This window comes from Sinocyclocheilus rhinocerous, unplaced genomic scaffold, assembly GCF_001515625.1.
Source record: "Sinocyclocheilus rhinocerous isolate Xijiao unplaced genomic scaffold, SAMN03320098_v1.1 scaffold1441, whole genome shotgun sequence".
Classification (NCBI taxonomy): Eukaryota; Metazoa; Chordata; class Actinopteri; order Cypriniformes; family Cyprinidae; genus Sinocyclocheilus; species Sinocyclocheilus rhinocerous.
Window position 1 is genome coordinate 727,078 of NW_015654063.1, and position 23,058 is coordinate 750,135.

At 38.6% G+C, this 23,058-nt stretch overlaps 2 protein-coding genes across 3 annotated transcripts; one reads left to right on the top strand and one right to left on the bottom strand.

Annotated features, from left to right (window-relative positions):
• The first annotated feature begins 3,495 nt into the window (after positions 1 to 3,495).
• LOC107716787 (desmin-like) lies at positions 3,496 to 9,863 on the top strand. 2 transcript variants are annotated; one of them, XM_016523343.1, is made up of 10 exons: positions 3,496 to 4,207; positions 5,947 to 6,007; positions 6,134 to 6,229; positions 7,057 to 7,218; positions 7,327 to 7,452; positions 7,799 to 8,019; positions 8,122 to 8,165; positions 8,632 to 8,732; positions 8,917 to 8,958; positions 9,383 to 9,863. In XM_016523343.1, exons 1-10 carry the CDS (start codon positions 3,651 to 3,653, stop codon positions 9,422 to 9,424), a joined length of 1,452 nt encoding a protein of 483 aa, XP_016378829.1. In that variant the 5' UTR covers positions 3,496 to 3,650; the 3' UTR covers positions 9,425 to 9,863. The 2 variants fall into 2 exon arrangements, with proteins under 2 accessions (XP_016378829.1, XP_016378830.1); XM_016523344.1 differs by lacking the exon at positions 8,917 to 8,958 and having other exon boundaries at positions 3,505 to 4,207.
• A 3,462-nt stretch (positions 9,864 to 13,325) lies between these two features.
• Positions 13,326 to 22,844, bottom strand: tmem198aa (transmembrane protein 198aa). Its single transcript, XM_016523345.1, has 4 exons — positions 22,564 to 22,844; positions 19,404 to 19,979; positions 15,408 to 15,655; positions 13,326 to 15,275 (listed from the first exon to the last, which is right to left on the bottom strand). Exons 1-4 carry the CDS (start codon positions 22,730 to 22,732, stop codon positions 15,123 to 15,125), a joined length of 1,146 nt encoding a protein of 381 aa, XP_016378831.1. The 5' UTR covers positions 22,733 to 22,844; the 3' UTR covers positions 13,326 to 15,122.
• Between the last annotated feature and the right edge of the window lie 214 nt (positions 22,845 to 23,058).

Below are 23,058 nucleotides of genomic sequence, written 5' to 3' on the forward strand. Positions count from 1 at the left end.
AGAAAACCAATGTCATCATCATTTATACGTCACCATAATCTACCACCAACTGAGAAAGTAACAACAAAACACGTCATTTTTACATGGAGATGCACCGATTACGCTGAGCTGTGGTGCCACCAACTGTCCGGATATTGTCAGTGCAGTATTATTCTCATATACACCAGGATTGCTTTGCCATTAGACTGTTACAATAGGCTACACGTTTAAAATAGTGGCCATATGATGTACAATATATATATATATATATATATAAAAATGTTTGCAATGCACAATATTTAGCTTCACAACAAAATGTTCAAAAAATGCATTTTTCCAAACTCTCAAAAATATTTTGAACAATCATTCTCTTGATTTTTGTTTTTCTCTTAGTTTTGCTCTGACTGTAAATGTGAAGGTCTAATGAAATATGGCCTCAAGCCTATAGCTATATATGTATAAGTCAGCTTTTTATGTAAATGTTTTATAGAGGGACCCTTGCATATTTAACGTCTTTCAAACTCTGTCCCAAAATCTCGCCATGTTCCCTTTTACCCCCTCTGTGAGGCATTTCACCTTGTTGGAATCTGTGTATGTCTGTTTGGGGGGTTGCTAAGGCAGCCAGAGGGAATTTTTGAAAGAGGACCTACTGGGCAACTCCCACCACTTCCCATAATCCCTACCCACATGTGGTTTCACATGTCCCGCCATTTGGACACCACATTAGCAGACATCATGTTTTAGTCAAATTTCTTATTCAGTGACTCAATAAAAACAAAGCCATTCAATAATTTTCTTTACATACTGTAAGTAATGTATTTTTATGGCACTGTTATCTAAAGTACAACAAACAAACAAATAAGGAATTTAAAAAAAAAAGCTACACATTATGGTCTCATTTTCTATATTTATTTAAATGTAAGGAATTAAAAACAGCTATGCATACTTAACTGATAGACATTATGGCATTTATCTTATCTGAATAAATAGATTTGACAGCTGTTATTGAAGCACTGCTGAATTTCTGCTGTGGTTACCTGGCAACATAAACTCCATGTGTTTTGACCCTGTCAGAATTCATTTTTAAACTAGCATCTTCCCACCTGACACATGCCTGTCCCAGAATTGCTCTGCAACCCAGGAATTTTCAGAGGCTACTCTCATAGTGTGCCGAAAATAAATTAGATTATAAGATTAATGATGAAGCATTGTGATGATAAAACACATTTGTCAGATTAAATTAAGATCTTACATGGTAATGTTGCTGTTTTTGATCATAAAATCTGACATTTGAATAACTAAATAAAGCGTCGTCTAAGTAACTTGTGTGTTTTAATGTAAAGACCTATACTAATCCATCAGTGAATGACAAGATACAATAAAAGTCTGATCAAGTCTAAACATTTGTGTGTGTGTGTGTATACATACATATATACAGTATATACACATACATATATATATATATATATACACTAAAACATGCTGGGTTGATTCAACCCAACTATACACACACACACACACACACATTTTTCATACATTTCTTTTGTACATTCAATTTAATTATTATTTTTTAATTAATTCTGCATTCACAGGTGCTGGCCTGGGTTTGCTGAAAATAAGGAACTAACCCACCACCCCAAACGGAAAGATGGTGTTAAATTGCGAGGGTATAATTTGCATTGTTTAAGTTCCTTGAGGCACTTTTAGAAACCAGAGACAAAGACCACAATACATTCCATTCAAACAGATGCATTCAGTATGTAAAAGATTTAACTCGTATTCCAATAATATTTACACATTTTCCAATAATATTTACACATTTGTATTCTGTATAAACAAGTCTAAAAAAGTTGTGTCTCTGTCCCATCAAGTCTACTCTTTTTCCAAGAGGCCCTTAGGAAAGCAGCCTGGTGACGGGGTTCAGACTGGAAGTCTATTAATAACTATGACAGCAGCTGTGGAGTAACATCGGCTTCTCAGGCACTACGGTTAGCTTGGGGAACAGCCAGAACTATGGGGGCTGGAGTGACAGAGATTGCATTTGGTATATTTGATGACATAAATACACAATTACATTACTCTGATTTCCCAGGCGCAATGTAGGAGTTTATGACACAAGAAAAACTAATTAAGAACATTCCATCATTGAAAGGATGATGTGGTATATCTAAAATATTAAGCTCTCCTCTCATGACTGCATACCATTTTATATAGCTGAAGGCATTTAAATGAAAAAAAAAATTTGATGAACTGACAATTTAGGCCAGGGAAATACATTTCACACTATGCAAAAGAGGCAACATGCAAAAGCTTTAATTAAAGCCATACTAATCTGGACATCATTTAGTATTATCATTGATATTATGAAAGTAAAAGCAAGTATAGCGCATATTTAATCAACACAAATTTATAAAAACATATTATTTACTTTTCTTGCTTGAACTCAAAATGTCACAAGATTAATCATGATTGGGTTGTAATTTCTGTTTAAAAAAGCAAAACCTAAATAGGGATAGTTCACCCAAAAATGAAACTTCTATTAACATTTACTCACCCTCATGTCAACCCCAACCTGTATTATTTTCCTTACTTGATTTTTTGAAGAGTTCAATTAAGAAATATAACAACACTGTCCCATTGACCTTCACTGCATGGACAAAAAACACAGAACTATTTTTCAAAATATAATATTTTCTGTTCCACAAAAGAAAAAAAGTCATACAAGTTCGAAACAACATGAAGGTAAATAAATAATGACAAATTGATTTGAGCATCAGTTTTTTAGGGGAAAAAGTTGCATAAGCCCAGATCAATATGACACGATCTACGATCAATCAGTTCCAAAAAGAAATACAAAACCTGTGCTAATTGAAAGAACACAAGTTGATTAAAGGATTGAATCCAATATTTAATAATAATATAACATAAGAAGACATTTATAAGCAGTAGGCCAGTTATTTTTGACCAGGAACACCACAAGGATAAGAAGGTGGGAAAAAATCCCCAAAATGCACAAAAATATCATTTTTTACTTGTTATAACCTGTGCGATAAAAGTCAGTAAGTTTTAGTTAAATGCAATAAAATTAACATCTTTTGAAAACAAGAAAATGACTCGAGTACACCATGAGGGTTAAATCTAATTTCAGATTCAAATAATATTTCAACTAGAAGACTGGCTTAAAAGAGACGTATCCTTTAGTTATTTGTGCAAAGGTGAAAGACAAAGTTCGGAATTATTGTTGAAAACAAAACTAACTTAATCATAAAAATGGCGACCCTTCAAATTGAACATTTTAAATAAGCGAAAACCCATGTAGAATTCTCAAAGAAGTATTATTTTTACTGTGGTAAAGGAGCTCTTCCTAGTAAGCATCCTCTTGTGTGAAAAGAAATGACAGCACATTCTACGTGACGTGACCTGTGCCACCTCATGCTCCACCCAGCTGCTGGAAACCAGACCTCATGACAGCTGAGGAAGCAAGGTTTAGAAAAGAGAGAGAGAAGTGGCCACCGTGTGGGGCGATAACAGTGACAGAAAAATGTGGGTGGGGGCAGATGGGGTGCTAGCTTCACTATATATAGTTCAGCTTCGCTGCTTGACCCTCATTCTACCACACAGCCTTCAGTGAACCAGCGTTTGCACACCGTACAAACCTTAGAGGCCTAGTCATGAGCAAGACATATTCAGCGTCAGCCGAGACGGGTTCCTCTTATCGCCGTACCTTCGGCTCCGGCCTGGGCTCCTCCATTTTCTCAAGCCGTGCAGGTTCCTCTGGATCCTCTCGTGTGTCCTCCAAAGTTTATGAAGTCACCAAGTCCTCCTCTTCTCCCATTTTTTCCAGCCAGCGCGCATCCAGCGCTTCGTTTGGTGGTGGATCAATGGTCCGTTCCTATGCAGGCCTTGGTGAGAAGCTGGACTTCAATCTGGCCGACGCCATGAACCAGGACTTCCTCAATACACGCACTAATGAGAAGGCAGAGCTGCAACATCTCAACGACCGTTTCGCCAGCTACATCGAGAAGGTGCGCTTCCTAGAGCAGCAGAACCAAGCCTTGTCTGTGGAGATCGAACGTCTGCGGGGCCGTGAGCCCACGCGCATCGCAGAGTTGTACGAGGAGGAGATGAGAGAGCTGCGCAGACAGGTGGATGCACTGACCAATCAGAGGTCCCGCATTGAGATAGAGAGGGACAATCTGGCCGATGACCTGCAGAAACTAAAACAGAGGTGAGACCTTCAAGAATTATTTAGGGCTATGCATTTTAAATGACTAAATGTAGACAGCATTGTGTTCATCCTCACTGAAGTTCGAGGTAACAGGATATTGCCATAATTGTTGACCAAACACAAGCTCTGATCTTCAATATCCAGACAGTATCTCTTACAATACTGGTATTGTGTTGAAGTGATTTGGTTGATTTCTCTCAGAGTACATAACTGCTTACTTTATGGAGCCACAGTGACTTTTATTATATAATACACTTAAAAATAAAGGTTCTTTATTGGCATCTATGGCTCCATGAAGAACCTTTACCATTCCACAAAAGTTTCTATAGAGTATGTTCTTCACACTAAGAAAAAAAGATTCTTCTAAGAACTGTTCAGTAAAAGGTTCTTTGGGGAACCAAAAATAGTTCTTCTTTTGTATCGCCGCAAAAAAAAATCCCCTTTTAGAACCTTTATTTTTAAGTGTGTATGTGGGTCCTGGAAGAAGTCACATAGCGTACTGGAAGTCATGATGGTGCTCGTAACTCACGTATGTCATTGAGTGGGGAACATGGAAAAGTGCATTAGACATCTACCTACTATTCCTAACTGCTAAACTTCTCCCCAACATTCTAGAACAATATGATTAGTATGCATTCAGGTTCTCCAACAATGACTTAATGGCCAGATTTCTAGAACACAAGCACTAGACATGAAACGGAGACCACAGGAAAGACAGAGGTCAGGACCACCTCAGATGTAAAGACAACATGAATGCAAGAATGCTTATGACAGGGTATACGGTAACTGCAAGTAGTAACCACCGGTGTAACTCAAAGACTGTAAGAGTGTTATTCCTATTTGCAAAAGGACCCAGAGTCACATTACACATTGCTCAGATTAGACTGCTATTACTAGCCTCTTCAATATACCCCCCAGCACTGCAGAGAATGTGTGTTCCTAAAAATAATCCTTATCTCCCTTAGTGTGTGTGTGTGTGTCTGTCTAAGTACATTGCACTCAAGGGGACCTGCAACCACCCCATGTTATCAGCACTAATTAATGATAACTGTTTAAAGCCTACCAACAGCAATTGCTATTCATAGACATTGTTCAAAGTGAACCTGATGGTTGGCTGCTTTGAAATGACATATAGAAATTATATAATACAACACATTATATGACTTGCAGCTATAGCTATAAGTTATTGCTACCCAGCACTGAGTGAAAAAACACAACTAAAAAGAATTTATTATCAGTATTTTAGCTCTCCATTACGTTTTAGAGCCCACAGGGCCTAAAAAATCAGTATGATTTATGGCACAACTCCTTTCATCTCTCTGATGAAAATATCAGATGCCATCTGACTGCCGACAATTACATTCATGAAACCAGATATGTGCCACATTAACAACATGCCACTTTCAAAAGTCTCAGGGATGTTTACATTAAACCTGAGCCTTGTGTGACTCCAAGCAGTATGTGAGAATATAATGTTCTGTCTTGATCTCTGTGCATGAAGGAATGACAACTCTCTCTCAGCATATCTCAAAGACAGAGGACACTCAGGACACCTTGGCCATTAAAACAGGCTCTATTTCTGGCCATGTAGGAATTCTTGTATAACAAATTACAATATACGTCAATAAAGACCATCTTGTTTAAACCGTAAAGTCTTAATAGAGCACTTTAATAAGTATGTTAAGTCATATGATTACTTCAAAATTCTGTGAAGACTCTAATATCTCTTTCTTCCACAGACTTCAAGAGGAGATCCACCAGAAAGAGGAAGCTGAGAACAACCTCTCTGCTTTTAGAGCTGTAAGTTCTTTACACCACCTTTAGTTTTTGGCAAAATGTTGTCAATTTTTAAGAAGGCTTCTTGGGGTGAAACATAAAACGCAAGACCAAAACTTAAGCTTCCTATTGTTCTTGTGCTTTATGTAGGATGTAGATGCTGCAACTCTGGCCAGGCTGGACCTGGAAAGACGTATTGAGGGTCTTCATGAAGAGATTGCATTCCTCAAGAAGATCCATGAGGAGGTTTGTATAAATCTAAAATCACATTCCTCAACATTTCCCAAAACTATATGTGACTAACTGTTCATCTCTTTCACTGTCTCTGTCTGCAACCTCCCCCACTTGCAGCATACAACACGTACACTGACCTTTTACTCACGAGGCTCTGAAGTCAAATTCTTTAAATGCTCTCTCTGCTTTTTATTTGACGTGTAAGGATAAAATGGTCACATGTGTGTCTGTGTGCATGTCAGCTGCACACTGACAGTGAGGGGGCAGTGTAAAGCCGTGGAACAGATGCATCCCTATAATTAAACAGAGACAGATTCTCTGAGACGCAGCTGTGAGAAGGGCGGTGGAAAAAGAAAAAGGCCTTACAAGGACTCACAGTCCTACAATTACACATAGCTATCAGAGATTTAAAAAAAAATACTTACAGCTGCACTCTTAAAAATAAAGGCTCCAAAGGGTGTTTTCACAGCAATGCCATTGAAGAACCATTTTGGGAACCTTTCAGCGATCAGTTCTTAAAAGAACCAACATTTTAATAATCTGAAGAACATTACATTACACTATACCTTTTGTGAAGTTGAAAGGTTCCATTGATGTTAAAGGTTCTTCATGGAACCATCAATGCCTATAAAGAACCTGCATTTTTTAAAGTATGTGTTTTATACACTAAACATTCAACATCCTGGATTCCATTGACAAAGTCACATTTGATTCCCAATTTATTCTCAACAATGACACTAACTTGTTTCATACACCCATCAAGCCTCAACTTGTCAAGTAAAATGACAATACATAAGCGCGCTCTGAAGCCACGTCTCTCTGTTTACCTTTTCCTTTAGGAGATCCGTGAGCTGCAAAACCAGATGCAGGAGAGTCAGGTGCAGATCCAAATGGACATGTCCAAACCAGACCTGACTGCCGCCCTCAGGGACATCCGCATGCAGTACGAGGCTATCGCTGCCAAGAATATCGGCGAGGCTGAGGAATGGTACAAGTCTAAGGTCTGTATCAGAGATTTTGGACAGGCACACAAAGGCTATACTGAGATCTATGTATCTAGACTGAAAGAAGCCAGGTGTTTGAGCTAAAATATTTTGTTTCACCCACAGGTGTCAGATCTGAACCAGGCGGTAAACAAGAATAATGATGCTCTCAGACAAGCCAAGCTGGAGACCATTGAGTTCCGTCACCAGCTCCAGTCCTACACTTGTGAGGTCGACTCTCTCAAGGGAACCGTAAGTCCTTAAAGATTCTGTGTATGGGCTCTAAGCCGAGTTATTATTTCCCAGCCAAAACAAATATTAGCTGAGCCTCAGCACACCTGAATCTATCTTATTACCAATTATGAAGTCTTTAGTATGTTTCCCCAGGTGCTCAATGAGCAAATTTGATTCAGCAAAGAGCTATAATGGCCCACAGTAGCGCTAGAAATATCTACTGGAACTCATCCACAGTTTTTATTAATACTCCACTCAAGTATTAATAAATACTGCTTTTTCTCTTCCCCTCTGTACATCAGTTTCACCCTACTTCTTGCCTTTACTTCTCACTTTCTCCATCTTTTTGTCATTCCTTCTGCAGAATGAGTCTTTGATGAGGCAAATGAGGGAGATGGAGGAGAGGATGGGTCGTGAGGCCGGTGGTTATCAGGACACCATTGCCCGCCTTGAGGCTGAAATCGCAAAAATGAAGGATGAGATGGCTCGCCATCTCCGTGAGTACCAGGATCTGCTTAATGTTAAGATGGCACTTGATGTGGAGATCGCCACCTACAGGAAGCTTCTGGAAGGAGAGGAGAGCAGGTAAGAGATGGAAAGTACATTTAGACACACTTAGATTGCTAATTGCTCCCTTAAATGATATAACAAAGCTTTATTTTATGTGATTATTTTTCGTATTTTCAGGATCTCCTTGCCTGTGCAGTCCTTCTCTACCTTGAGTTTCAGAGGTGGGTTCTTCACAAGAAAATCTACTTTTACACTTCTTAAAGGGACAGTTCACCTACAAAAATTACAATTCGGCTATAGTTCTAAACATGACACATATATGATTTATTTTGTGCAATTGTTTTTGTCCATACAATGAAAGTCATTGGGGTTTTGAAACAACGTTGGAAACCACTGACTCATCTTAAAAAAAAAAAAAAAAGGTAGAAAGGTTTGAAAGAACATGAGGGGGAAAAAATGGTTGAACTGGTTGAATAGAGATTTTTGATCCACAATTTTCAAAATTCACAAAATCCACAAGGGGGGGCAAAGCCATTGTTTTTTTTGTTTTTTTTTTATCCTTACCTCTCCGCCTGCTTTGTTGTGTTTGAGTACCTCAACTTATGATGATATCAATAATGCAGTATGTATGTATTTACCATGTGAGGGTGAGTTTAATGATGTGGTGGTTGTGAATTGTTGCCATAGAGACAAGCCCAGAGCAGCAGCACCAGCAACAACAGCGTGCATCTGAAGTCCACTCTAAGAAAACAGTTCTTATCAAGACTATTGAGACCCGGGATGGCGAGGTAACAAAAACACACAAACAAACACTTGCAAACAGGCTAGTAATTGCTTGATACAATTATTGTAATTTATGGATTTTACAGGCTGTCTAACCTCATATTCGTGTTATATACAAACACACACATATGTATTGTATATGCGTGCATATAATCATTATCATTAAAATAATTTTCTATTTTACTCTAGACTAGGACAAGTGAGGGCATGAGTGCCCTCAGTGCTCAGTGTGTAAGTTCAGCCATGGCTCATCTGTCTGTACAGTCTTTTTCCAAAAAAGTCCTGTTCCCTATTAACCAGCACTGGGTTTCACTACAGAATCCTCCGATTCTCATGTGTATCACTGTTAATATCTGTTACTATCAGCTCTGCTGAATATCACTGTTTCTGCACAGCACATATGGAGAAGTTAATTTATCAAAGAATGTGTCCTTGCACTAGCCCAGTATTGATTTTCAGCAGGAAATGGGCTGTTTTAACTTATAGAAACTCCTCTCCCAACTGTCTCTGTTCCTTATTACTGAGTATCGACCCATTCACTTTAAAGCGCTTTTCTGTTTTCCCAACATGTATGTGCAGCCATCTGTGCATGTGAATCATCTGTATCCTGTTCAGACACTGTCGCGCTAATCATTTCCCTTTTTTCTCTCTTTAGGTCGTCAGTGAGTCCACACAGCACCAGCAGGACATCATGTAAAGCCTATGAAACAGATTTGAGTTTAATAAAATCCCTTTTCCTAACTTAAATTTTCACTGATGGCCTCAGGCTTTTTATGCACACGCCCAGTTTTGCCATGACCCATTACCGCATGTGTGGATGACACAGACAAAAGGAAAAGTGAGCTGAAGAACAAGAGGGAGAACGAGCAAAATGGCATAATATGCATACTGTTTGGAGAGTCCTGAAAGTGGCCTGTTGATCTGAGTTTTTGTTGATATGAATGTATGTGTGCATGTGTGGTAGGGTCATATCTGCGAAGCTGTGTTCCACTGCTACAAAGACAACAATAAACTGCACTGTATTTTCTTCCTATAAAATCGAAGGCCTCTGTACTTTTGGATTAAACTCATACATAGTAGTAATATATGTTTTATGTCAATTTACTACAAAAGACAAATAAAATGCACCATGTTTTCCTCCTATAAAATTGAAGGCTTCTGTAATTTTGGATTAATCTCATACTACTATAGTATATAGTAAAAAAAAAAATAATTTAAATTTAAGTATTTGCTACAAAAAAGACAATACACTCCACTGTCTTTTACTTCTATAAAATTGAAGGCTCCTGTGATTTTGGATTCTCATGCATAATATATAGTATTTTTCATTTGAAATCAATTTCTGTGTAGACAACAACACTACCTTAAAATCTTGGCTATAAAAAAAATATTGAACATCAACATGAAGTGTTGTTGCACTTGCAAAAGATTAACGCATACTGACCTTTTGTCAATACAGAGTGTATTAAATAGCCTTTTGTGCAAAATAAAAATAGTAAAATAATTATGAAACAAAAAATTTAATTTCTGTAAACTGAAAATTGTAATTAATAAATTGCATAAAATTACCAGTTTTATTTATGAAAACACCCATAAAGTGTGTAGTCTAAAGTTGACAAAAATGTTTGAACTAGGTGTTTGAAACCAACATGCACCTGCTAGAGATCCAAATAAATCACAACAGGGAATAAACTGACAGGTTGAATAAACCATGCGAAGAGATTTCACAGTAAAATACCACCTTCTGTCCTAATTCAGCATCCAGCTCTTTGTTCCTGAGGCGACAGTCACATATGTGCAGACTCACAACACTATAACCTTCACTCTATCACCTTACCTCACTTTATACTGACAGGTTATGAACACATCATCATAACCTTAATGAGACTCTTTTATTAGCGTTAACTCTGACCTTTAAAAAGCCTTCTGGGCTGTGTTGTGTTTCACGCTTGCACGTCTGTTTCTGTGTTAGTGCAAGGTAGGTTTGAAAATAAAAATGAAAAGAAAGAGTAATGCTGCTGCAAGCTGGAGAAATCAAAACCTTTAACCTTTGATTAATATTTGAATGAATCAAACTTCCCTGCAATGTTGAGACAACTGATAAAAATAAATCCAATTTTAATCTTATTAATTTTAATCTAATTAAATTGATATAATTTGGCACAAAGTACCCCAAAAATACAGACATGAACCAGCATGCAGTCTTTTATCACCAGATTTCAAAAATACACAAAAAAGGAACAATACTGTAACTGGGGCAGTATGTGGACTTCAGGGCATTCACTGCCTTTAACCCCGGGTTATCATCATTCTAAACCCTGCTTCCGGTCCTTGATTCTGATTGGTTGAGCCGTGTTCGAAGCTGTTGTAAATTAAAGCAATAAGCCGTGGTTTACAGTGAATTTATAACAGCTAAGGGGCGTCGTTCGGCACGACGCGAAGCGGAGTGCCTAAAACCCCCTTAGCTGTTATAAATCAAAGAGTATAGAAGGGCTTCTATACTCTTTGGTAATTTACAACAGCTTCGAACGCGGCTCAACCAATCAGAATCAAGGACCGGAACTATCCATTTTATAATACTCTACAAACATACACATCTTTGTTTCTGTGTGTTGCTCGGCAACCACTTTGTTGCAACTCTGCGTCGTACCTAACATAAATACATATCTATGCCTAACAACGCCCCTTAGCTGTTATAAATTCACTGTAAACCATGGCTTCTTGGGGCTGATTGCTTTATTTTAACACAGCGTGAAGGAACATTTCACACTTGTAAATTAGAAGTGGGGTTAGCACCGCTTTTTACCCGGGATAATGAAGCTTTTTAGGAGTGCCAAACTTGTTCAGTGTAAAGCAATGCGATGCGGTGTTACAATGTTACGGCTTGATGCTTAGCAACAGACTTTTCACGTGTTTTTACAGTCACGGAAACACTGCACATTTTATAAAAGGGGAAACTGACAAACGGTGAAAAAAACACGTGAATTTCTTACCTGAATGTTGCCTGTTCGGTCCGCACTCCGCAGTAATACGAAGACGCGCAATGCTATAGCTGTTATGTAAACAGATCACGTGCTGTGTTCATCCAATCACTGACTCCGCAAATATGCAAATAAGAATGTTAAAGGGATAGTTCACTCAAAAATGAAAATTCTGTCATTAATTACACACCCTCATGTCGTTCCAAACCCGTAAGACCTCCGTTCATCTTCGAAACACAAGTTATGATATTTTTGATGAAATCTGAGAGCTTTCTGAGCCTCTATAGACAGTTCAAGGCCCAGAAAGGTAGTAAGGACTTTGTTAAAATAGTCCATGTGACATCAGTGGTTCAACTGTACTTTTGTGAAGCTACTAGAATACTTTGTGTGCAAAGAAAACAAAAATAACGACTTTATTCAACAATTTTTTCTCTTCCATTTCAGTCTTTGACGCACGTTCACGAGAGTATCACGTGTGCATTCCTCTGCTTGCAAACAAAGCACAGCACATCCGGTTCTACGTTCTACGCCAACTCCTGCGTCAGCAGCATCACACGTATGCATCATGGTACTCTTGAGAATGTGCATTAGTGATGGGAAGTTCGGATCATTTTACCGACTCGGACCTTTGAGTCTCGTTCAGCAAAATGAACGAATCTTTTTTCGAGTCATTCCGTTAATTTTAGCAAAAATCGACAAATACCAAACCCAAACTCAAATCCTGACGCAGGCCAGGGTTAATCATTTCAAGTGTGAAAAGCCCTTTATGTACTAAATTGTATTTTTTAGAGTACTAATATTTATCTTAAAGGTACTATATACCCAATAAAGGTAAATAAGATACAAATATGTAAGAGTAAAAAAGGTGCAAAGGGTATCTCCCCAGTGATAGCATTGTACCTTTTTTTCTAAGAATGTGGTTGTTGGGATTGTTAGTGTTGGATTAAAAATGGGGTTCTCCCTCTAATTGAAATGACAAGAAATGTCACACAGAGATTGTGGGGCTATTAATACAACAGAGTACAAAACAGGCTGTAATTAGGAGCATATAATCATGCTAAAACTAGCTGATAGTGTCTTTTAATCAAGAGAATCTAGACCACCACAGAAAGCGTGTATTCTGAGCACGTACTCATGAATGAAAGAGAAGCCTTACCAGTTCAGCCCCTCGGTCTGAGACTCAGTAGACATAAACTAGACCCTTTCACCTTAATAAAAGATGATAGTGACCATTGCATAAAAGCAAAGAAATAATTTGCTAGCTAAAACTATCCAACAGCTCATAAGATGCGAGTCAAATAAAGGACAAGTGAGTATTTCTGTATTATAAAAAACTGCAATTCGAGACATCTCGGATAATTTAAAGGAAACCACACAGCTGAAATCACATCTCTAGCTTTTTCCATCAATTTCAAGTAAAACAATAGGATGACAACAACAATCCATTTTAATGTGATTTTGCATTTTCCTCTGTGTAAATGAATTCTACCCCTGCAGGGATATGCACATTTATTTTCAAAATGGAAAATTATGCTGTGCATCACAGAGCTACTTGAGCATGTTTTGTCTTTATTGTTACAGTAGCTAGTTCACACAATTTAATATGTTTCACCCAGTGCCTCAAAGGCATCTTCCGCCACGTTCTTTGCCATCTATCTGCCAACTTCTTTTTTAAACAGCAGTGTGTTAAGAGGAAAATGGACACATACTCACATGTACTTGACTTCAGGAGCACAACATTTATGGTTATCAGTACTGTACAAATACATGCTCAAGAATAATAATAATAATCATCATAATAATAATAATGGTTAACATCAATTTAATTACATACAGAGCTCCACTTGAAGTCTTAATCTAATAAATTAGAAATAAATTATAATTACAAATGACTATCAATGGGACAATTCAAAAGACAGTTCTTCAACACACAGATGTAACCACTTATTAGAAAAAAAAAAAAAAATTAATCAAAGCACTAGTAATAATACAGAATTGCATGTAAGCATATTTACATTCAGACAATGTACAAAAATTTACAAGAGAGCCAATCTGTCACTTTAAAAAACACGGTAAACAGAGAGGAATTTAAGCCTTTGAGCCCTTTCACTACTTCAGAGTGAAGAAAAGATTATACTTTGACTCTTCATTGCTCAGACAGCCCTGATAAACACAGACGGGAAACTGGGTGTGAAATCACCCCGCATCCGAACATGAAGGTAAATCAGAAATTAAGACTTAACCCTGCTGCCAATCTACTGCAGACTCACAGTATGACAAATGCTTTCACACATCCATACACACTCAACACACAAAATACACATACAGACACACTCTGTCTATATCCCTCTCTCTCCTTTTCATGCTTTCTACACACACAGAAATACACAAAATCTTTTTCTGTGAAAAGTCCACCACTTCGAATAAATCTCTTCCAGCCTTCTTATGCATCTTTCTTTAAACCCTTTCAAAACTCTCTCTTGTAGGCAAGGTCAAGGACACTTAAATCACTCACACAAAACCCCTTAGTGTTCACAGTTACATCGTTAGGGCTCTTCTCGATGCCACAGCCCCTGAGATTTAACTGGGAGCCACCCAAACAGTCTCTAGATACTAAGCCATAAACGGAAAAACAACTAAAAACAGATTAAAGTGTACATCTACAACACAAAAGCAATGGTGGCACTTTCCCCACATGCATTGGCTAACGATAAACGCACATTTCAGTATATGCTTGTGCAATAGGCTCAGATTGAACAGAGATTGTGTTCACCATACACGATTTGACAGATTTTGTGTAGGCCCTGACACAGAGCAGATAAAGCCATTTGAAACATTATAAAATGTTACACACCTCCCTGCCCGTGCTGTAAACACAATGTTATCTGAAACATCTTTAATAGGTCAGGAGGACTGAAGTTTGAATCTGTAAACTGGATATACGAATATACCATGCATGCTTTATGACAGTTTAGTCGCATAAAAGCCAAGGCCGTATTTTGTCCCGAGTTCAGATTGAACATAATGGATCTTCTTTAAAACTTCTGCTGTGGTAATGAGACCTTTCTTCTCGGACAGAGTAAAACAGCAGCCTAATTATGGGAAGATGAGCCTCGGAGGAGCAGACACGCATACAACAACCATCTTCAGCAATATATAATGGAGTTAAATGCAAGAGAACAGAGCCATACTGTGGTTACGCATTGTTTCGTAGGCATACAATCCATTTGCTGCAACTTCTCTGGCATTAAAAAAAATCATGGGAATACAGCAAATGGATTTAGGTATGAAAGTCCCGTCAGCCATTGTGACGGCTGAAGTAATCGCATGCTCTAAGATCTGATCCGGCCACAAAGTTTTCGGTTCTCGGAATGGTTTGTGCAGTGCAATTCCTGTTCATTAAAAGGTACAGGGTCAACCTCTCACTGCGGGGCCTGTATGGGCTGTTAGGGGCACTTGGGAGCCGTAGTCATAGTCCAAATCTACAACATGTGAGTCGCCAATCAACCTGCCATGAGAGTAGCCCCTCCTGTCCGTACGTCTGTCACGGAAGTTCTGGATGTAACTCTAAAAGAGAAAGCGAACGTGCAATCAATATCTGATAAATTGAAAAGATAAGCATAGGGATTCGTTTGTCAGGTTTCGCAGTTCTGGTTTCAAGATAATGGATTTGCGGCGAGACAGACGACTGATACTTACTGGAGAAAGTACATCTCCATCGAAGCGGCGGATGGTGTTGGGTTTCCGGCGGTGGGTGGGCTCCGGAGGCTGGAGTTTGGGAGGAGGGTTTGGGGGATGAGGGTTGGTCTGAAGGGGGTGGTGGTACTTCTGTTGCTGCGGCGACTGTTTCTGTGGCTTTTTCTTCTTTTTCTTTTGGCATTCCCTTCTTTCTTCCTTTTGACGAATTCGCATTAACTGCACTCGTCTCTGCTGGTGACTGATGAAGACTTAAAAAAAAAAGGAATTAAGAAAGACAGATATTAAATGGAAGATATTTTCTTACATAGCTTTAGCACATCAGGTCACAACTGCAAAACAGAGGCGTTATTCTACTCTGTAAAGACACGATGCAGTGTGTATTGGCTGGGTCTCTCAAACAGTGGTCCAAAGCCAAGCTGATAAACAAACCGTTGAGTGCTTTGACACATTCTGCCCTGCGCAGGGCTAAATCGACATTCTGTTCCCTGTCATTATTAAAAAACAGATGGATTATTTCTGCCCATTCAGTCACTCTGTTGTGCCTCAACAGCTTCGTGGACCATCTGTCAGGGAATTCATGTAATGATCTTTTTCTCTCGCTTTCCCCCACAGAAAACACTCCTCCCACTCTCGCCTCTATTCTTCTGCCTCTTCCTCATCGCGGCCCCCTCCCCCATTCCCGCCAAAGAAGGGCCTAGCTTGTAGTCATGGCAACCATAGACATATAAATACCTAGACGCCTCATTGGCCGCTCGACCGCACGTCAACATCGCCGCCATATTGGTGCAGGCAACTCTCATATCGGGACAGGCGAAAACATACCTGACTCGTCGGCAGCTTGGGCATCTACAAACCGTCGCAAAGTGTGAGTTTTCACAATTTCTTACGAAAATTAATAATTTTCCAAACCTAACTAAATAACTGGAGGCAGAGTTATTTTTAACTCCATGTGGATCACAAACCTCTGAAATCGGTTGATAAATGTAAACGTTATCGTGCTTTTATCCAGAAAAAACCGCAGCTCCCCGTTTACCTCCATTTATTTTTAAGGCAGTCTTGCCCTCACAAACATGGCGGACGCGTTGACGTATCGCAGCAACGGCTCAAAGCGGCCAATGAGGCGTCTAGGTATTTATATGTCTATGATGGCAACCACCCCCAGCGCAGTTCACGCCGCCTGTTCTCCCTGTGCACTTTAATTCTGAATATTAGCACAACGTTTTGTTTAGCCTTGCACTTGACAAGGAAAAGTAGAGTATGTATGTGTACTTTTAAAAGAGAACTGCTCAAGGTGCTTCCTTTGTTTTTAACTTCCCACAATTCTGTTCTTATTATGGGATAAGTATTCTTGTTCTTAGTTATCAGTCATAGACCTCGGTCAAGGTAGCGCCATATTTAATTTCTGACAGGAGTGAAAACTACTAGGCTGTAAGGGATACAAGTACAGTGCGTTAAATGGATTGTACTGTTGTTTAGCAACATATCGACCGTTCAACTGACTAAACATCTTTCCGAAAAAAAGATGTTTTAAGTAATAAAAATGACATGATTTAGGACCTTTACACAGTGTGTTCCATTGTCTATCCCTCACAGCTTTATTTTCATTTGCGTTAAATTCAATATGGCATCTAACCCAACTGAGGTCTATAGAGAGTGTGACTTCTACCCCTGGAAATGTAATGCTCGTGGTTGCTTTCTACAAGACAGTGATGAAGCAATTTAAAAATCCCCATTCATGGATTTCAGGTCAGGCCTTCCCATTGATCACTCTGAGACTATGGGAGCTTGTATGCAGGGCACAGCTGAGCCAGTCTGATCTCCACAGGATCACCACAGTAAGTAATGAACTAGGACACCCATAAATAGAAAAGCGGCAAAAACCTTATGACCTCAAAACACCCAGAATACCCAGGGGGAAGTTTCAGAAAGACACCTTGTTGTAATGAAGTCCACAGAGGGACGTCCTCTTAAAGGAATAGTTCACTCAAAAATATCAGTTCTGCGGTTGCAAACTCGTATGGCTTTCTTTCTGTTGCAAAACACAAAAGAAGATATTTCGAAGAATGTTTTGGATTCTTTTGTCCATATTATGAAAATCAATGTCTGAAACTTTAAAGAACTGAAAGGGGCATACTTATGTATTCACTCATTTGAGCTTGAAAGTTTTGGACCCCACTGACTTTCATTATGTACAAAAACTGTTGAGACATTCTTCAAAATACCTTCTACAAACTCAAAAAAAAAAAAAAAGTTTGAAACAACATAAGGGTGAGAATATAGTGACAAAATATTTATTTTGGAGTGAACCATTCCTTGAAAGGATTTAATGGTGATGTTACTGTTACACCAGGGGTGTTCAATCATGCTCCTGTAGGGCCACAATCCTACAGTTTAGCTCCAATCCTAATTAAACACATCTGAACCAGTTAATCAAGGACTTCAGGATTACTAGGCTTTATCCGAAATCACCCCCTATACCCTCATTCACTATTCCCTACATTACTCCACTAATGAATGAGTGAATGAAATCATGTGATCAAATTCGGACACCGAATACATCAGAAGCGTTGTGGACACAATCTGGTGAGAATCGTGACCCTCAGAATGCATGGGTATTCTCTAATGGCTATTGGTTAAGTGTACATTGGTTGTACAATCATTATTGCAGTGCACTATAAGATTGAATGAGTGCACTTAATAATGTCCACTATGGATTTGAAACCCACATTAAATGTCTGAACTTTCAAACAGCACTTTATAAGAGTATGGGGGTGATTTCTGTAAACTCTTGAGGACTGGACTAGGATTGGACACCACTTGTGTTACACTTAAGTCCAGAGTTTACTTCATTTTCTGCGTTCCACCCCGTCTAGCACACAGTTGAGTGCACAGAGCCATTTAAAGTATACTTCATTGACCATGAGCATGGACGGATGAACTATCTAGTGGACCTTTGTTTTTGAGTTCTTAAAGCATTCGCACATGCGGTGTTGCCCATGGACATATAAATCTGTCTGCATGCAGACGGTGTGCGCAGACATCAACGGGCTGTGATGATGACAGAATTTGCACAGGCACACACAGACTGTGTGCAAGTCATAGCAGACATGAAAGTATGCTTTAGGCTTAAAGGGATAGTTCACTCAAAAACTAAATTTACTCACCCTCAAGTTACAAGTTACTTACACCATGTCCTAACTGGATGCTTCACGACAATCAGATGTGAAACAGCTATGCGACATAACAAAATCAATCAAATATCACAGCCAATCAGAAGCACGTGTGGGCGGGATCTCTCTGAAAGTGCACTGCACTCGCATAGAAATGAATACATTTATAATCAAATTCATAAATATTAAACCTTTTTAACATTATTAAAAGTACATACTTGGTATGAACTGGTACCATCTTTTTATGGAATAAACTTGAGTTCACATTTTTAACTTGCATGTTTTAATTTATTTTCAAGATATATTCTAACTCAAATTAGACACTTTTAACATTGAATGAAGTACATGATCAGTTCCTGAGATTATCATTGTCATAGTTTGTATGCTGTTTCCTAAAATAGAATCCCCTGTCGCTTGTCGCGGCTGGAACAAAAACTCAGATTAACATGGAAAAGATACCTTTTTGTGTGTCGATGTGTCACACAAAGTCTGGTTAGGACACAGTGTAAACCTGTATGAGTTGTATCAATGTATGTTGAACACAAAAGAAGATATTTTTAGGAATGTTTGCTGTTGCTGTTAATGGTAGCCATAGCCATTGATTTCCATAGTATGGAAAAAATACTACTAAAGTCAATGGCTACCGTCAACTGTTTGGTTACCAACATTCTTCAAAATATCTTCTTTTGTGTTCAACATAATAAAGAAACTCATTCAGGTTTGGAACAACTTGAGGGTGAGTAAATGACAGAATTTTCATTTTGGGTGAACTATCTCTTTAAGCCACAACCTTGTCCCTTTCCCAACAATCGCTTGCCAAACTTACCTTCTGTGTGTGAATATCCTTCAGCCGTGACCTTCCACTGAATAAGAACACCCAGCAGCGCCAGCACGGGCCAAACTCCCATGACCACCCATGTGAACCAACACACTGGGCGAGGCGGATCCACCTTCACCCTCTCATAGATATACTGCGTCAAAGCGAAGAGCTCGACAAAATAATCCACAGTCACAGTCACCACAGCTGATCCGAAGACGGCGGTGGACAGAGTGGTGAAACAGCGCTGCCACTGCAACGTGAGCACAGCAAACAGCATGCCCGAGCCCAGCAGCACACCCAGGGGAAGCCACACTGTCCCCGGGTGATAAAACTCCTCCAGAACCACCAGAGAGGCCAGGGCCACCAGTAAACCCAGGAGAAGTCCAACCATGAAAAGCCCCACGCTGCGGACCAGCATAGTGACCAAACCACACAACGTGCCAATGCCCAGGCCGATGCCCACACTGGCCTCCACACTGAGCTGAGTATCCATGACCCTCTCCTTATAGCAGAGCATGAAGATGATGATGGAACCGAACATCAGACCCGTGAGAAACATTACAGCCTTGAAGCAGCGGTACCCTACAAAAGAAGAAAGGTGGAGAGGAAAGGATAGGGGAGGAGGAGGAGGGGGTGGGAAAGAAAATGATTTTGGAAGAGATTATTATTTTATTAGCAAATGACATCGCAATTAAAAATATGTAGATAAGGATGATAAGCTCTGAACATTTGTATTCAATATGGATAAGTCTAACAGCCTATCACACAGCAGAAATAAATGGGACTGTCACCGTTTGACCTGCATGTCAATGTTCATGCCAATTTTAAGCTACAGGTGAAAAATTACATTCAAAATACACACTGAAACAATCTTCATCACCAAATTAAAAGCTTGTTTTAATTTGAATTCATTAGGAAAGAAATTCTACTATTGTATAATAATTTACTTTTATAATACTTTATGTAATTTACTGCTATATTCATATTATTAGATTTTTTAATGAATATTGTACAACCAAGATATTTTTCATGTTTTAATGTATACAGCATACAAGTTCTGTTGTGCAGGACCTTATTTGACAAAAAATAAAAAGTTAATTGTTATATTTTCGTTAAAATTACATTTTAAAAGTATTCTATTCAAGTAAACTATTCAAGTAAATTCATTGCATTAGATTCTATTCAGCTATTCAAGTAAATTAATTTCATTAGATACCATTTTTGATGATAACTTTTAGTGGTCGACCGATATATCGCCAAGACCGATATTTGGCATTTTTCAAATATCGGCATCGGCCGATAAGTTTTTCTGTTTGGCCGATGTGATCGAGGCGGGATTTATTTTGACGGCGCTGAGAACGGCTGCGGCAGCGCCTGAGCACACACCGCTTACATTCTCCCTCTTGTTCGCTGTTGTCATTCAGTTTGGTCTAATACGGATAGAAGTCTATCTAATAATCAGATAGAACTGTTAAACAAAGGAATTAAAATGTATACAAAAATAATTATAACGATTGCTTTAATATTATTAGTAATAGAAAGGCAAACATTATAATACTTTCTCATTTGCCGTCAGCATTCCGCAATTTAATTTCACAAACCTTGCAGACTTAGTCGAATCTAGTTGAGATCTTGTGAAGTGTGTGCATTTGTATCCTGCATGATCGCATGTTCTCTGACAGTCGGTCCATGCGAATTGAATGCGGACAGGACAGTTTAGCTTCACTGGATTGACAAACTTTAACTCGTTGTTTCAAATTATGCTGTGCTTTATGCATTTGCCCACTGTCATATTCATGTCATTTTCACTGTGTGCTGCATGTAAAATTAGTGTTATCTTAGCTTTATTTGAAAAAAATATGATTCCCAATGCACACAAACTGAGTGCCCTGTTGGTTACAGTTTACTTCCTTTTTAATTATATTTTTATTAATATTTATTTATTTGTGAAAAATACTTTGTCTTCTAAAGTATAAGTATGTTTATTTTACACGTTTGTTTTTTAATCCATTTTCAAATCATTTCAAATTTCTTAAATATTAATTAAAATAAATAAAATTATATTGGCCAGCCTGCTTTCCAAGATATCGGCATCGGCTGTCAAAAAAACCCCATATCGGTCGACCACTATACATTTTTGTATTAAATCATAAAACACAGAATTCACAAAAAAAATTTAATGGAAAACACAGAATTTGGGAAAAATGAAAACAGATTTTAATGGGCCCTAAATTAAAAATGTAGTTTATTCTATGGAGTTTCCATGTAAATAAATAAGTTACGTTAAAATTCATTCCCAACATCTAACTAACATGTGGAATGCATTTCTTACAAAATAAATATCATGATGAATACAGAATGAAATGGAAAAATAAAAATCACCCAACCTAGTATATATATATATATATATATATATATATAAAAGACAAGAACATTGTTCATTGCTGGGCTTATTTGGGCTTATAAAGGTAATTTCTAAAACAGCTCTACTTGAAATTCCAGGGATAAACATTTTGTTTGGTAACATATGAGTGGGATCATCAGAAATGCATTGAGTGAAGGTGTTTATGCCATTAACGCCCATTCTGTTGCTACAGTTACTGTACAAAAGTAGCTTTTAAATCAACAGGAGCATTTCATAATCCATTGTGCTTTTCACTAAGAGGTTATCTGCTTTCACCTGATGCAATTTAGAACTGTTAATAATGGCCCAAATTGGCAGCAGAAGGGCAGGAAGAATAAATAGCATGTTTTAACATTTTAACGTAGTCACACTGGGGCCAGTATGCCAGAGAGAAGCTGCTGTTCGTCACAGCTGAGATAGCCTCGAGCCTCCCTCTTTCTCTCTCCTAGCAAGTAATGGGCAGTGAAAGCAAATTTCACAGTCAAGTGAAAGTGATAAAGCTTATCTAATAGAAAGGGACATAGATTTGTCACCCTTGTCTGGTTGTCACATTCAGATGGTTATTAGGTGAATTAAATTTGGCCATAAACAACCACAGCTGAAACAATGTTTGTGATAATGAGACAAAAACATAACCCATGCATTCAGGTCATGCCAGAATTTGGGCTTGTTCTGAGAAATACTTCTTACGTAAATCTACATTTCTCCAAACCGGACACATCTCAGTTTTCTAAATAAAATCATTTATCCTTCGCAACCTACCGAAGAAGCAGTAGATGATGCCAAACAGGCAACACATGGAGCAGACGACAGACGGGACCACCTCATAGCGCCGTTCAATGTCCTCATCACAGCTGAACAGACGCTCTGGACTCCCATCCTGAGAGGGTGGGGAGAGCTTAAAGGCCAGAATCTGGGCAGTGGACGCCATGCTGTCAGTGAGTATTAGAGAGTGTTACGTATCTTCACGGGAGCCGATGAAACAGGGAGAGTGGGGTCATGTGGAAGGTAGAGGGTGTAGAGAAGGTTCCCATCCACAACAATTTACCTGTTCAAAGAGATGAGAAGAAGATGTGCAGATATTAACTCATGAGCGTCAGAGACAGTTTGACTCTACCTGTCAAAATAAACATGTTATAGCCAGATCACATTTAAAAATTCTCTTTGTGACAACATCAGACAGTTTAAAGCCAAGCTGCTGTCTGACTCTATTAAACTCTTAGGTCAAGTCATATTTTCTCTTCATTTAGTCTTATA